At 31.9% G+C, this 17088-nt stretch overlaps 2 protein-coding genes across 5 annotated transcripts; one reads left to right on the top strand and one right to left on the bottom strand.

Moving 5' to 3' along the window:
* The first annotated feature begins 2077 nt into the window (after positions 1-2077).
* On the top strand, positions 2078-3505 carry LOC111215727. Of its 2 annotated transcripts, XM_022719748.2 has the most exons (3): positions 2078-2446; positions 2956-3049; positions 3256-3505. In XM_022719748.2, exons 1-3 carry the CDS (start codon positions 2173-2175, stop codon positions 3326-3328), a joined length of 441 nt encoding a protein of 146 aa, XP_022575469.2. In that variant the 5' UTR covers positions 2078-2172; the 3' UTR covers positions 3329-3505. The 2 variants fall into 2 exon arrangements, with proteins under 2 accessions (XP_022575469.2, XP_048635830.1); XM_048779873.1 differs by lacking the exons at positions 2956-3049; positions 3256-3505 and adding an exon at positions 2586-2954 and having other exon boundaries at positions 2096-2446.
* LOC111215726 (transcription factor MYB26) lies at positions 3083-5617 on the bottom strand. 3 transcript variants are annotated; one of them, XM_022719746.2, is made up of 4 exons: positions 5460-5617; positions 5227-5356; positions 4181-5033; positions 3083-3934 (listed from the first exon to the last, which is right to left on the bottom strand). In XM_022719746.2, the coding sequence occupies exons 1-3, from the start codon at positions 5590-5592 to the stop codon at positions 4223-4225; spliced, it is 1074 nt and encodes a 357-aa protein (XP_022575467.1). In that variant the 5' UTR covers positions 5593-5617; the 3' UTR covers positions 3083-3934; positions 4181-4222. The 3 variants fall into 3 exon arrangements, with proteins under 3 accessions (XP_022575467.1, XP_022575468.1, XP_022575466.1); XM_022719747.2 differs by having other exon boundaries at positions 3083-3918; XM_022719745.2 differs by having other exon boundaries at positions 3083-5033.
* Positions 5618-17088: the final 11471 nt, after the last annotated feature.

Here is a 17088-nt window from a genome sequence, read left to right as displayed (position 1 = left end):
TGGGTCCCACGTGGGCATTTATACATTGTTGTATGGCTGGACAAAATGGGCCCCACATAAAAGCCCATTTTAAGTTGGGATCCACGTCGCCGCCTCTTTACCCTTTCTTTAAGTTGGACGGTGTGATCGGCTCCAGCGTAGCGACACGTGGAATTTCCACCGTCCGATTCTCTTCGTTGACCACCACAATTTACAAGGAAATGATTTCTCCATTGGAATTTGGAAAGACGCTCGAATAATTAAATCAAATACTATAGAAGTATTCAATTTAGAACGTTACATTATTTAATCGTTAATTTATAAGTAACAAAATTAAGTGAGGCCCAAAACAGCTAATTTAAGGCTATATCGAGGCCCGAATGATTTGCCTCACCCGTGGAGCCTAATGATCTACACGATGCTGAAATAGCAGCTAGATTCATCAGCATTGTAGATTTTGTAGACGATACTCTCTACTTAAAGTTAATGTTTGTCTTGTTTTTTTTCTGGTTAATTATACTATTATAAATTATAAAAAGCATTACGAAAATATTACAATTTATATTGCACTAAGACGGATATAGAGACAGATACGGATACGGAAACGGGAATGGAAAATAGCAAAACTAAAAAATTAGAGGTACGGATACGGTCAATATATAAATATCAATAAAAATATTATATATGTATATTTATATAGTGAAAAATGAAAAATATCACTATAAATTTTATCTAATAAAAATTTATAAACTAAAAAGATTAGAAAGAATGTTATAAATTCAAAATCTAGTATAAACTTATATTTTTATCTTTTATTTGGAAAAAGAGTAAGTGAATAAGTTTAAGAAAGGATAATAACAAAACAAATCTGGTCTGTGTTTTGTTTCCTAAGTGTCCCCGCGAAGTGTTCCCGTCCCAGAAACATCTTCGGTACGGATACATCAATCAATCTGACGTCTCTGTGCATCATAGAATTTATAACCGATAATTATATCTGCTTTACGAAGATTTACACATGACTGCATCACTATGAGTAGTCCTATGAGATCAATCCCTGACGGTATTTCTTACGTCATGCTGAAAAAAATTTGTAAGCATTTTCTCTAATTTTTTTGTATAATTTGTTTTTTCCGAGAATTGAAACTCAAACTTCTTCCACTTAGAGCATCTCCAATGTATTACCCCATTTTTCACTCCAAAATGGTGCAACACCAAAATGGAGTAAGGTTTTACTCCAATGTATTACTCCATTTTCTACTCCAAAAATAATATTTCTTAAATAATTTCATTTTTATTTTATTAATAATTGCAAATAAAATTTTATACTTATAAAAATTTACCAATTAACCCCAATTATTTTATGTTTACGATAATAATTAAAATACAAATTATTTGAATTAAATATTTATTATTAAAAAGTACAAGAAATCATTAAAAAAGACAACATATATATAGGTTCAACAATGAGCATTAGAATATTTTTCCCACAAATGATCAACTAATGCATTTCGTAATGAAAAATGAGCTTCTTTATTTTTGATATTCCTAAATCGAGCAAGAAAAATGAGCTTATTTATTTTCAGCTTCTTTTCCAGATTATTAAATTACTTATTTTATGTTATTTTTATTTTTATTTTAATTATTTATGTTTTCTGTTATTTTATGCATTTATTTAAGATTATTAAATAATCTTTTGTGGAATATACTATTTTCATGTTATTGTATCATTTTAAATATTATTTAAGTAAAAAAATAGAAACATTAAAGATTCAAAGGACTATTTTATAAATAAAAAAAGTTCAACTCCAAAATGGAGTAATTGGTAAGATTACTCCATAAATGGAGTAATCCTAGCCATTACTCCATTTTCAACTCCAAAATGGAGTGGGGTTGGAGAAGATTTTACTCCATAATGATGTTTGGAGTTGAAAATGGAGTAGGGTTGGAGATGCCCTTAGGCGTAGAAGCTTTTAAATTTCGACCATTAAGACGCCCGTCTTGTTACATGAGAAATTTAATGCCGATTTTCTCCGACGTCTTTGATTTAACCAAAAACGACATCGTTCGATCGATTTGCTTAATTACTAAACTGGGCCTACGGCCCATAGCCCATAGATATTTCTTCTTTCTCGCACATCTTCGAACGAGTGAAAAGCTCTCAGGGGAAGAAGCAATCACAATCTCGGAGAAGAAATGGCGGCCAAAACCCTAATCAGGTCGGGAGCTTCGCTGATGAATCGCTTCCTCTCAAAGCCGACGACGAATCTCCTACAGAACAATCTCAGATCGTTTCAGCAGATAGCTCCTCACGGACCAGAACTCCCGCCGTTTTTTCCCCCGTCGTTTTCGAATCTACAGAGCTGGCTCCATTCCCCTCGTAACGATATTGTTACACTTAAGGAACTCACGGAACGTGGGTTTCTCCACCCATCTGGTCTCCCTTCCCTCGAGTTCTTCTTACCAGAAGGTACTTCGGTCTCTAGTGAGTAGCTAGATTGGTAATTTGATCCTTGAGGGAATCATCAGAAAGTGCTTACGTAATAGAAACAAGATCGAAAGTATTAAACTTTAGGTGGGCTTAAGGGCTGTTTGTTTGGTTGTCGCAGTTACCAGCGGCAGCGTCAACATTCTGCGTCAATTTTTGTTTGTTTCGTTGACGCAGAAATCTGCGTCTGACGCCGCGTCCTGCGGCCGACGTCGATAAAACCTGCGGTCGCGATATAATATGTGGCAGCGTCTGCGAAACGAACAACAACTGTCTTCATTGACGCTGACGCTAACGCCGAAACCTGCGGCAACCAAACGAACAGGGCTTTAGTCTTTAGAGTCATGAATCTGGCTATGTTCTGTGGTTGAGCTGTGCGTGTAATGAAAACTATAAGATGTTTCAGCTTTGAGTCTATTGTTTGTTTCTACTTTGCAAAGTTGCACACTTTTTGCTGTGTTGATGATATCTTTGTTCTTGGGGTGATGTAGTTGATCCTTCAAGTGAGCCATTGCTTTTATTCCCCAAGAGGACATTCCAACCTAGCACCATCAGGCGCAAACGTAACCATGGATTCTTTGCTCGGTATGTAACTTCGAGAATAGAGTTTTACTTCTGTTACTTAGCATAATGTGAAAATCAAACCTTTAATCCCCTAAATGATGGAAATTCTACAACTTTCCATCAAATCTCACTAATAAAAAGTAATCAGAACATTTATATATTTGTAGTTGGTGTTACGAGTGATTTATGTTTACTTACTGGACTAGTGAATGTCTGAATATGAACAGGAAAGCAACCAAAGGTGGACGGAGGGTCATTGCTCGGAGAATAGCTAAAGGGCGTCACAGAGTCACCGCCTAGAATCTCCGGTTATCTAATAGGCCGGTTAAGTCCCTTCTTCTTGTGTTCTTTCAGGCTAGAAAAATCGAAAACTTCGATCTCATAAATAACTCGGATGTATTAAGATCCATGTTTTGATGTGTTGTTGAATCTTGGAGTCGAGTTATAAATTTTTAAAGATCTTGTTTTGGTCATTAACCTTTAAACTCTTTTTAGTGGATAGTTTATTATCCAAGGATTCTTTTTATTCATATGCTGATAAATTATCACTGCTCTAATTATGAAACACCCAGTACTTAAGGTTGATGATAGCTTGTGTGTATTCGCCAAAGATAATATTTTAAAATGACCAAAAAGAGAATCTCACAGTTGGCCAGTGATACATTGTACATGAAAGTTGCACTGAATTACAACAGTCCACATCTTGACCCCACGATCTATCATGACAACAGTAATCTCCAATAGAGAGGCGAAAACAAAACTGACCATATACAAACACAATTTGTACGTAGGTGACGTGAAGAGAGATCGTACACCCTCCACGCATACGTGCTTGCTTACGTACATGTGTGTGTTTGTATGCGGCCATTCAACGTAGGAGTAACCTTTTCCTACAACTCACACAGACTATAATAACATGAGGAAGAACTAGCAACATTCATGGTTGTCACCCATTAAACAAATAAAATGCAATATGCCAATATATATATAAAAATATTAAATGTAACAATCACAAATTCTTATACTATGTAGTATAAAATAATATATGGACAGGACTTTATCAACACATGTGGGTGATTATTTATGTAATCTTTTCCCTCTTTAGATATCGAAAAAACGTACGTAGACTCTATATATGTATTTATTACGTACCCATGTCTAGGAATCCCATGTTGGAGTAGGACTAGGGCTTGCTTAAGTGATGACGTACTGTCCACAAGATATTGGGGATGGCGAGGATGATGATGATGATGGTATGATCATGTGATTGATGTATGAGACCACTCGATTATGATGGTCACCAGGCATTTGCAAGTTGTACTTGGTGGGGATAAGAAGGCCGTGGTCTTGTGTAATTGGCGAGGAGGATAATATTTTTTCTTCAAGAACTTGTTCACATAATAACTTTGTGGCCACTAATGGAATGCTCCGAGGGTCATCACCATTACTGTTGTATGGTGTTACAAACACTTCATTGCCATCATCGCAATCTTGAAGGGTTTCCTGATAAGTGCAAATGGTGCTCGCTGGGAGATCTGGTAGTGATGGCAGCTGGGAATCATTATCATAATGATGATGATGACTATTTATGATTGGTGTGGCTGACAAAATGTCAAGATTGTTGTAGAGGTTGTTATGATCTTGATGAGACTGGTTTGTGTTGGTAGTGGTTGGAAACTTGAAATCTCCTTCTCTAGAGGTTGAGAACATTAATGGGGTCATAACGTGAGGAGAAGGAAGAGAGAGGTGACTTGGAGTGATGAAATTAGGGTTAGTGTTTGTGATGATGATATTTGACATGAATCTTGAACCTTCATCGCCGCCATTAGTAGAGTTGAATCCGTTGTGATAAGGAAGGTTAGTGAGCAAACTCGCCATTGATGAGATATGATAATGATGACCATGATGATGGTGAGACATGAGCTTCTTTTTTATGCTTGAGTTCCAGAAATTCTTGACCTCGTTATCTGTTCTTCCAGGTAGATGTTTGGCAATTTGAGCCCATCTGTCAAAAATCCATAACATAAAAATAAAATTTATCAAAGTAATTCACTTTTGACGAAATTTCAGTTCAATATATAATTCACATACATATGTAATGTTACCTGTTTTTTTTTAACATTTTATTGCATTAATATAAAAGATGAAAGGTAGCAAAAGTGGTATTGATATAACACTCTCTCAAAAACTAATGTTACCTGTTACCAAGAAGGCTATGAAGCTCAATGATAAGAGCAGCTTCTTGAGAAGAGAAGCTTCCACGTTTAAGATCAGGTCTTAAATAATTTATCCATCTTAATCTACAACTCTTTCCACATCTCTGCAAACCTGAATATAACACACACGCAAAAGCACAAATTGATCGAAACCTAAAAGACATATTTTTATCAATAGATCACTCAAGAAACAAAACCCATATATAAAAATATGCCTGCATGTTTGGGAACAGAGCTCCAACATCCATGGCCATATGTGTTGATATAGTTGATGAGCTTTTCGTCTTCTTCCGGCGACCAAAGCCCTCTCTTCACTTTTTGCTTGTTGCAGCACGAGTGATGGCCCATCTCTCTATCTCACCAGTATTCTCTCTATCTCACTCTAAGAATGCTTGTACGATGTTGAAGAGTTATAAACTTATAATATTGTAAAGATTAATACACACAATTTAAACGAGAAAGAAATGATGGCTGCAGAAAGTCACATTATTTAATTACAAATTAATACCACCTAATTATGTGGACCCAGTTTTCATTTTTTTATTCCGAAACAAAAGTAATTTAAATTGTCAATAATTTGGAATTTTTGAAGCGGCTTCTGGTGAATAAAGAAATATAATAATTTGAAAATACTGATATAATAAAATATTTCATCTGTTTTATAATATATGATATTGAAAATCAACATAATTTGTACCCCGACCTCACAGTGGATTCTCTTATTGATTCCACTACGCGACAATGGAATTCGCAGGTTATTCGGACTTTGGTAGACCCACAGGATGCGAAAATCATAGAGAGTATACCGCTGAGCAGAACCCAGATGGTAGATAGGGAAGGGTGGCATTTTACAAATAATGGGAAATTTACGGTTAAATCAGGTTATCAAGTAGAGAGGATTTACCCGGATAGGGAAAAATTACCAGAATTAATTGGACCTACGGTTAATATGTTAAAGACTTTTTGTTGGAAAATAAGATGCCCACCAAAAATAAAACATTTCCTTTGGCAATTGGTTTCAGGATGTGTCGCGGTTAAGAAAAATTTGCAGGCGCGAGGGATCCAAGGAGATATATGTTGTGCACGATGTGGAGCGGATGAGGAGTCAATTAACCATGTGTTTTTTGAGTGTCCTCCAGCAATTCAGGTTTGGGCGCTATCAAAGATACCAACAAACCCATCTATTTTCCCGACAAATTCCTTATTTACAAATATGGATCACCTTTTCTGGAGAGTTGCTCCACCGATGGAGGATCATCACTTTGCTTGGATATTGTGGTACATTTGGAAAGGACGAAATAATAAGGTTTTTAGTAATCTGGAGATAGACCCTAGGGACACTCTTAAGCTGGCGGAAACGGAATCCACACTATGGGCAGAAGCACAGATTCTGAAGGACCAAACGGTGGGTACACAGGTTCAAGCATCTTTGCCGCCAATTTCTGGACGATGGTGTTTTACAGATGGTTCGTGGAAAGAGGGGGATAGGCTCTCTGGTCAGGGCTGGTTCAGTACTTTAGAAGGTTTTGAAGGTTTAATGGGAGCAAGGAATGTAAGGACTTCTTTAACTCCTTTGCACGCAGAGATGGAGGCGCTTCTATGGGCTATGGAATGTATGAGGAATCTACGTCAATACCAGGTTACGTTTGCAACAGATTGTTCTCAATTGGTGAAGATGGTTTCGGAACCAGAAAAGTGGCCAGCTTTTGCAAGTTATCTGGAAGATATCAAGACTTTGAAAGAAAGTTTCACAAGATCAGAGATTATACATGTACCAAGAACGCAAAATACAAAGGCGGATAACCTAGCACGCAGTGTCAGGAAACAAACGTCTTTCGTCGTTCACATGGATCAACATCTCCCGGCTTGGTTCACAGAGTCTATATGAGTCTGTAATGTTGGTGACAAAAAAAAAATATAATATATGATATTGTGGTTTAAAACACAAAGATTTAAATTTTCTACTTTTTCTAAATTTTAATGAAAAATATAAATTAAAAATAATTTAATTAGAAAAAAAAATATAGATGTAATTTATTTAACTGTTTTAAATATTGAAGATAGTAACAATTTTAATATATTTTACATTGTGAAACAGCGATCTTTTAAAAAAAAAATTATATAAAAGGGAGGAATATTATTTAAGTGGTTTGTGGCACACTGAAATACGAGAGAGTTGTTAGTGTATTTTCTTAGGTTTTTTGGTTAAAAATGATTATTACAGAATCATGGCCATTGTCTTCTTCTGGACCGACACGTGTTGCTCATGCAGACGCTACAGGTCCTACGGCTGAGTTTTTTTTTTGTGCAATTCTGTTTACCAATAATATTAGACCTGAAATTAACGCAATTGTTTTTTTTAACGCTATTTTTTTATTTTTTTGTCATATTTAATAATTTGTTAAAATAACGCTATTATTTGTTATAATCATATATTTAGATTGCAACCCAGACTAACTCTTGTAATTATTGTATATAGAACACTTGAGTTTCCTTTTTTTAAGTAACACTGGGTATACCATTCGAAATATTCATATATAATAATCAGTTGTGATTAATATTGTAGTGAAAAGTTTCTCATATGGTTCATAAATTAACATAAGGGTGTGATATATGTTAGTTTTTCAGTCAGTAATTCGAAAGATATTTAGAACGGGTTGCCTCTGCATAGAATAGCATTGCCAACAAAGGAAGCAAACTTTAAATTTTGACATAAAGGGTACGATTGTTAATTTGACTTAAGAGCTGATATCACAACATGAAACAGTTTCCCAACGTGGATATATGTTTGAACGCACAAAAAACGAATTTTTCTTTATACTTTTTTGTTTACGTTTAGCAGATTAATGTATTCGCCAGTTTCTATAAGAAGCCAGCCTGTATCTATATATATAAATATAAATAAAATCATCATATACAGTATATTCAAGTTTATTGATTCGCTTATAACAATGTAAGGGTTTATCATTTTTATAAAAACTAATAACTCGAATCTGCACGTACACGTGTTATCTACCACTTTCTTTACTTTACGCAGAATCTTTGAAAAATTTATACTTTTTTCATTATGCCAGTATTGATTATTATTGTTGTTTAAATGACTTCGCTTAATATTCTATAATAAAAATTATTAACTTCATATACATAATCGTCCATACATATATCTTCCACGGGTATACATTTCAACAAAAAAGTATATCTCATGAAGTTATATTTCCTTTATAAGAGGTCGCCATTTTTGGGTTGTATAGTTAGTATATATATAGAAGTATACGGAACCTCTTTTTGAACATATTTATAGAACTTAGAATGGTTTAGAAATCCAAACAAGGAGAAAGAAAGTTTACATGTGAATATTCTAAATCTTAACGCAGAATCAAGACAATAGTGTAGAATTTTCTTTTAATTACTAAAATAATTTAAGTGTATAAACCCTTACTTTCTAATTCCAAATGCTTCAGTTCTAAGTTCTAAACCATGCCCCCTTACTTATATATATATATATATATATATAATTTGATATATGTGTGTGTGTGTGTGTGTGTTTGTCAAGGACTCAGGGTAGAACTGGGTAGTTTATTAAAATTAGCTCTTAGGAAAACCTACGTAACTAATACACTTTTTCTAAAACATACGTAAGTAACACACAATTTACCTTTTAAAATATGAAACTGTCGGCGGTTAATAAATGATGAACACCATAACTCGTATCTAGCAGTATTTTAAAACATGTTTCTTGTTTGTCATAAAATATGCAACCTTCGTAGCAAAAATTGAAGTGATTAAGATTTGACGTTTTCTTGTGTGTATTTTTGACTTATGTTATCAATTGTTACTTTTTTTTCCACAAAGAAGTTCAGCTTTACGCGTTCTGGAACATCGTTTTGAGTTAGTCTCACATTCAAAAGAGTAATGAGAGCAGATGAAGAAGTTACAAAACAGTCAAACAGACACAAATTTTGATGCATGTAGATAGTTAGGAGTTAGGACCCTTCAAGAACAACGAAACTAGCTCGACAGGACAATAATTTTTGTTCCTCTGGATCTACATGTAGTAATTGAAAGAAACACAGTTTCGACGCTAAACCGCCAAATATTTGCACAATTTTATCTATTTAAGTGAGGTAAGAAAAACAGTAACTGAAACAAATTCTTCTAAAATTTAATCAGTCATCGAGAAAGCATTTTGATTAATGGGAAAATAGGCCTGAACAAGCGGGATCACAATATTATATTTTTTTGCTAAGAATGTGAATTTCATTAAGTGAATAATGAACAATTGATACAAGGTATAACTTGGATCTCATTCTGCTTATAAAGCTAAATCTAAATGTCCATAAAAGTTTAAAAAACACTTAAGAACTGAATTAGCCTAACAGTTTCCAAAGGACAAATGCTAGAGCAACGCTAACAAGAAATATTAGTTTCTCAATTACCATGATTAGTCCATTGTTTATTGATAAGGGTAATGATCATAGACTAATTTCATTTATCTTATCAAACTTACTAACACATACAGTACTACATTCTTTGTATTCATTTTAGTCAAAAAGAAAAAATTAATTATGAATAAAGCTTTTTTTTTTTTGAACAACTGATTATGAATAAAGCTTTTTTTTTTGTTAAAGGGTTTAATTATGAATAATTTCAGATTATGAATAAAGCTACTGTAATAATATACAGTATACTAGATTTTGACCCGCCCTTGAAAGGGCGGGTATATTTTTTGTTTTAACGTTTTTGAGAAATAACACTTTTATATTTATGTTATTTTTTGTAATCGTATTTATATTAAATGTTGATTTAATTGAATATAATTTTTGGTAACTACATTAAATATGTCAAACTGCATAACTATTCACATACTATATGCATTTCAGATTTTTTTTTAAAAAAAATTATAAAGTTTGCAATATATTATATTTTTTTATTAGTTACCTAACATAATAGTCAAAAATATCCGTACTTAAAAAGATCTGAAAATTAAAGTCTCATACTCTATTAGACCTATATACTTAAACTTTCCTTAAAAAATGTTATATCCGAAAATCAATATGAAATTCAACCTGCACCGAAAACTGAACAAAATATTTGAAAAGTGTTTGAAAAAGATAAATTCTAATATATTATGTTATATATCTATATATATGGTTAATATGGTCTTCAATAACTTTAAGTAAAATCACATTTAATAAATGTTGTTAATTAAATAACTTGTTTAAACTCTGTTAAGCTAAATGAGTTTATATAAATTTTCTATTTCTATTAAAAATCCAGTTAAACCCTATTAAATCTTATTTTAACATTATGTGCTTTGTAAATTAATAGAGAGTTAAGTTTTTTAACTCTGAAACCAGAATATTATATTTAGTTACATAAAATAAAGAATTATATTTCATTTTTGAAAGAGTAAAACATGGGAATAATTAGTTGGACATAACACTTATAAATTGGCATGATTCTGATTTAATAAAATAGATTTAAATTTTAATATACGATTGTTAAAAAAACAGTATATGATTTAAATAGGCTAATATATACCTTAACATTCATTAACTATGTTGATATTAGTATTATTATTGGGACTGTGTTAATGGTGTTCATATGGGTCCTAATTTAATATGGTCCATAATAGATTAAAATGATAATTTGCTCTAATAATTATAATTCGAATATAGAACAGTGTAATATAATTAAAAAGAAAAAAATGATGTCAGAAAAAAGAAAGAACTGATTATTGCTGAATGAAACCGTAGACTTTGACATAAGTGGGTCCGGAAATGAGAGAATCAAATGAAAGTTATAAACAAAATCATGGTTATATAAAAAAATAATAAGTGGTGCAGTTACAAAAAAATGACCTGTAAATAAAAGTTGGTTATATAAAAAAGTAATAAATGATGCAGTTATAAAAATTACCCCTAAATAATAGGAATAGATAATTGAACACAACTTTTATCAATTGGTCAATCTGCTGTTTTAATAGAATAGATAATTTCAGATTATGAATAAAGCTACTGTAATAATATACAGTATACTAGATTTTGACCCGCCCTTGAAAGGGCGGGTATATTTTTTGTTTTAACGTTTTTGAGAAATAACACTTTTATATTTATGTTATTTTTTGTAATCGTATTTATATTAAATGTTGATTTAATTGAATATAATTTTTGGTAACTACATTAAATATGTCAAACTGCATAACTATTCACATACTATATGCATTTCAGATTTTTTTTAAAAAAAATTATAAAGTTTGCAATATATTATATTTTTTTATTAGTTACCTAACATAATAGTCAAAAATATCCGTACTTAAAAAGATCTGAAAATTAAAGTCTCATACTCTATTAGACCTATATACTTAAACTTTCCTTAAAAAATGTTATATCCGAAAATCAATATGAAATTCAACCTGCACCGAAAACTGAACAAAATATTTGAAAAGTGTTTGAAAAAGATAAATTCTAATATATTATGTTATATATCTATATATATGGTTAATATGGTCTTCAATAACTTTAAGTAAAATCACATTTAATAAATGTTGTTAATTAAATAACTTATTTAAACTCTGTTAAGCTAAATGAGTTTATATAAATTTTCTATTTCTATTAAAAATCCAGTTAAACCCTAATAAATCTTATTTTAACATTATGTGCTTTGTAAATTAATAGAGAGTTAAGTTTTTTAACTCTGAAACCAGAATATTATATTTAGTTACATAAAATAAAGAATTATATTTCATTTTTGAAAGAGTAAAACATGGGAATAATTAGTTGGACATAACACTTATAAATTGGCATGATTCTGATTTAATAAAATAGATTTAAATTTTAATATACGATTGTTAAAAAAACAGTATATGATTTAAATAGGCTAATATATACCTTAACATTCATTAACTATATTGATATTAGTATTATTATTGGGACTGTGTTAATGGTGTTCATATGGGTCCTAATTTAATATGGTCCATAATAGATTAAAATGATAATTTGCTCTAATAATTATAATTCGAATATAGAACAGTGTAATATAATTAAAAAGAAAAAAATGATGTCAGAAAAAAGAAAGGACTGATTATTGCTGAATGAAACCGTAGACTTTGACATAAGTGGGTCCGGAAATGAGAGAATCAAATGGAAGTTATAAACAAAATCATGGTTATATAAAAAAATAATAAGTGGTGCAGTTACAAAAAAATGACCTGTAAATAAAAGTTGGTTATATAAAAAAGTAATAAATGATGCAGTTATAAAAATTACCCCTAAATAATAGGAATACATAATTGAACACAACTTTTATCAATTGGTCAATCTGCTGTTTTAATAGAATAGATGTATACAACAGACCATCACAGTTTTAAGTTTCATAGAACATACTACTTCTTATGCTTGATCAACAACCTAACAATACTAAACTGAAATGATTATATTTCAGGATAGAAATAAAAGCAATTTGTTTAGTCAAAAACTAATGGTAGTAGTAGTATACATGAATTTAATGCTTGTGACCGAAGCAATAGGCCCAAACATAAGATTCTTTTGATTTTGCCTTCGATGCCACATGCGACTAATAAAGAGCTTCCACACTTTTATTTCTGTTTATGATGAGCCATCAAAGGACACTAACTTTCTAAACATTTTGGCTTTTTGCTTCGAGAAAAAACATACTTTCTTTTTATTCCAACAAGATAAATTAAATTATCTCGGATCATGTCTTCTCCATACAGTATTATTAATTACTGTTACATACAAAAAAGTTCAAATGTTTCAACCTTGAAATTTCAAATTATGTTTTTTTCTTTTTTCTTTGGGTGTATATATATATCTATGTTTAGAATCCTAGTGTTTGTGTTTCAAAAAAAAAAAAAACCTAATGTTTATTATCGATTCTTTGCATATTATTAATCAGTAGTAGAAATATAGGTAATTAGTAGTATTAGATATGTAGGTAAAGTAACCATTAACTACATAAGTCTAGTAGATCTGAATATTAGCGTGGTAACCATTAACTATTTTTTTTGTGTTTCTATAACCATCTCAATAGTTCTTACAAACGAAACACGAGACCCCAGTTGTGTGTTTGTTGTGAACTAGAGAAGCACACGTCAGGATAACGAAACACTAAAATGACAATAAATTACCCGCATGGTTGTGGTTAAGTGGTAGGAGAAATCTGTGAATGTATAAAAATATTCTCCACGGTTTGAACCTTCTTCGAAATAAAATAACATCTATGTGGGAAATTGAATTTGAACTTCGGTCTATGCAATAACATAATAGTCAAATAACATATGATCCTATTATTTCTGTTATTAGCGTGGTAACCAATCCACTTTCTAATACTAAGTCTGTTTTTCTTGGATCTCATCTGAATATCTGATCCGCATATTGAATATTAAAAAACTGGTAATAAGTTCAATTTCTTTTGAAGTGAAATTTGGTTACCGTGTAAAGAAGTCAAAGCTCAACGGACTCGAGATTCTATCGGAAACTTCCCTTATTTTCATAATTTGACATATATATCTTCTTGGTGGTCCTGAAACTGACCTCTTAACATATTTCTCCCGATCCCATTCCCATCTTCTTGCTCCACTAATGGAACTCTTAACAAATACTAAACACGCATATTTTCGTTGGTGTTTGTTATAAACGATTCCAAAACGTGATTGCATATTTGCAGGCAATATAATAAGATGATTAATATTTAAATGTTATACCTGTTAAAAATCCTTAAGTTTGTGATGATAGGTTTCGCGCGCTAGCCGTAGAGCTTAAGTTCTGCAAAATCACAGACTCGAATTAATACCTTATAAATATAATAGAACATGAGTGCGGTATTTAATTAGATGCTGTATCTATCTACATTAGGTTTGATTGAACATCACTAAACCATCATATACGAGTTAATGAATAATTATGTATCAATGAATCTGCTTAGCTCGATTAATGGGTATAGGTCCATTTATCTTTTATATATGTACACATGTATACATTATTGGAAAATATATTGTATAAGAAACATGAAAGTTCGTTGGACATAATATAAAAGCTTCGAGACAGACAAGAAGGAAGCTCTCGTCATATTTTCACCATAATTCGGTTCAACGTTCACTTTCATAGTTCCTATGGGGACTCACAACCTTATCCAAAATGATACATGCATGTCGAGAGCCTTATGGACGAACTAAATTCAAAATAAATGGTGGAAGCATGATTTAGTGGGAATTGGATCCTAATACATATGTGAGAAATTAGATATATAAGAGATGTTTCAGGAATAACTTAATCGTTGCACGCATATCGTGATCAAATGTATATAAAGGACTAAAGTTACTGAGATAGTAAATACTCCACGAGAGATCATGTTACATTTTTTTATCATGTTACATGTTCTGATACTATATACTGACTATAGCTGATTAAGGATGGATAGTAATTGTTGACCCAAATGCTCAAACCGTAAATTTTTCATCTTGGGCTGGTATTTTCTTATTCTGCGCTCCTAACATTTTCCCTGAAACCAAGGGAAAAAGCACATAAAACCAAAAGAAAAAAAGGTAATTCCAGGTACTATCCTCCAGTACACTGGACCGTTTATAGGCAATCAGTTTTGCCTTCCTTTTTTCATATATCACGTAGTGAAATACTCTTACATTGGTAAACGAATTTGTAAAAGTAGGAAAAAAATAGGAGGAATAATTAATTTTACTTAGAGTAGAGAAATTGCTAAAACAATGAAATAAATAAAATTGACTGATACGAATCCTTTTAGAGTAACGTTTCAGACCCCGTTTGAGTTTGGCATTAACCAAAACAAGAAACTAATTGATCAGTCAATTTTATGAAAATTCCACGGACTATATTCTAAAATATAAACATGATCTGTCCATTTCCATTCATTTATTCTAGCTGACATCGTCTAGCCTTCTGCCTATGCTTAATGCATGAATATAACTCTTGTCACTGAAATAAATAAATATATTGTTATATGATAAATGACACTTATAGTTAGTTATAAACTTGTATGTAATGATGCAGTGACCCTCACTGTTTGTTAAATCATATTTACAAAATTAAATTTAATAGTGTGGAAAGTAATCTAATTGATGTGAAAAATGGACGGTCCGGAATCAAACTCGACTTCCTTCCAAATTAAGTGTCATGCACGATTTGACATACATATATGCCATCTATGTAAATATGAAATGTTTGTAGACTTTTTCATAAATTAGTTCCAAGCCTTCTACTAGTTTATTTTCTTTTATTGATCTTTGATGGAAATGAGGCCATAGGCAGGGCCGGTTCAGTGGGGGACAAGCGGTGCGACTGTTCCGGGCCCAAGCCTGTGTCCCCCGTATAATAATAATAATTAAGGGGTCTAATTTTTTTATAAATCTATATTTGTATATATAAAAAATTATAAATATAATAAATCAAAATAAAAAAGGTTTAGAATTATTTGATATGTATATAGTTTTATTTTCATTACAAATATATACAAAATATTACATATTAAATTTTATATATATTTTAAATATTATATGTATATAAATTTTAAAGGGTAAATATCTTTTTTTATCCTAGGGCCCTTAAGAATGTTGAACTGGCCCTGGCCATAAGGCTGAGGAATGCTCTGCAGCCTGCAAAAAAGAAGAAAAAAAGGATAGTGATGCTGATGCATAATTTGAATTTTTTTTTTTTTGGGCAACTATTTTATTATTGGTAATTTTCTTTGTTTTTGTTCCGTTACTTACAAGGTTACAAGTATTATTAATTTAAACTGGTATATAGGGATAGGGTTTGCTTTTCTAATCAAAATAAAAAAGGAAAGAGTTGATAGATGCGTAAGTAAATAACTTCATTGTCCCAAAGCAACAACCATCCTATGTTGTAGGCATTAGGCCTAAAACCCCTCTAAACCCCACTGGCTTCTTTTTCTTCTTCCATTATCACTGTATCCATCATCCAATTCATCGTCATAATGAGTGAGAAAAACAAGAAAGTGGTATGTGATTATAATGGTGATGATACAAATAGTGAGGTAGATTTTGTTCAGCAAACAGGCCTATAGCTTTTTCTTTTCGTCAACTACAGGCCTATAGCTTCCAATTACGTTTCCTTTCATCCAGGTTTAATTTTTTTATATCTCTCGGAATATAAATATAGTAACTAAACCATTACTATGTCTGCATGTATATAATGATAAGCATACATGTGGATATGTAACTGTGAAGGAAAGACTTCTCTGTTTAGTTTCTGCTAGCAAAACAAGATAATGTTGGTTTTATAGTTGTTTTTTACTTTTCCAAGCAAATTGATTACTTGTAGTAGTAGTGACTATTTTAGACTCTAACCCGTGGCCCACATATCTGCATGATTAGCGTTAAAAGGATGGCATTAGAGTGAATGTATATCGGTTGGTCAGAGTAATAAATAGATGTGTATGTGTTCTACTTCTTAGGTTTACTTTTCTACTTGCAGAAAACAGAAAGAATCATGGAAAAATATGTTCTTCAATTCCATGTTTTCAAAAATAATTACTATCGGGCCTGCAGACAGAAGAAGTTCACATTATGCACATCATCACAGCCCTAGTAGGCCCACTTCAGGCTCAACAAGAGGAAATTATATAGAGGAGACTGAGAAAGGAAGAAAAGTAGGATCAAATCCACCAAGTTGTGAGAAGATGTGAGCTGGCAGCTGCCATGTGAAGCAATCCAAGTCCCTACCATTTCTTCAACTCCTCACCTTTCTCCTCATTATGCTAATTACCGGCATGAGGGATTGAGATACCACTGTGCCACTTAATTAATCTCTTTAAATTCCTTAATTAGAC

Source organism: Brassica napus, chromosome A5 (assembly GCF_020379485.1).
Source record: "Brassica napus cultivar Da-Ae chromosome A5, Da-Ae, whole genome shotgun sequence".
Taxonomy (NCBI): domain Eukaryota; kingdom Viridiplantae; phylum Streptophyta; class Magnoliopsida; order Brassicales; family Brassicaceae; genus Brassica; species Brassica napus.
This window is presented reverse-complemented; position numbering and strand designations above follow the sequence as displayed.

Excerpts from the sequence above, each read along its gene's own strand:
- LOC111215727 (XM_022719748.2), top strand. The coding sequence starts at position 2,173 with ATGGCGGCCAAAACCCTAATCAGGTCGGGAGCTTCGCTGATGAATCGC. Across the intron at positions 2,447-2,955 it reads CGAGTTCTTCTTACCAGAAG|TTGATCCTTCAAGTGAGCCA; the intron begins GTACTTCGGTCT and ends GGGGTGATGTAG. Across the intron at positions 3,050-3,255 it reads AACCATGGATTCTTTGCTCG|GAAAGCAACCAAAGGTGGAC; the intron begins GTATGTAACTTC and ends GAATATGAACAG.
- LOC111215726 (XM_022719745.2), bottom strand. The coding sequence starts at position 5,592 with ATGGGCCATCACTCGTGCTGCAACAAGCAAAAAGTGAAGAGAGGGCTT. Across the intron at positions 5,357-5,459 it reads CTCTGTTCCCAAACATGCAG|GTTTGCAGAGATGTGGAAAG; the intron begins GCATATTTTTAT and ends TGTTATATTCAG. Across the intron at positions 5,034-5,226 it reads CATAGCCTTCTTGGTAACAG|ATGGGCTCAAATTGCCAAAC; the intron begins GTAACATTAGTT and ends GATTTTTGACAG.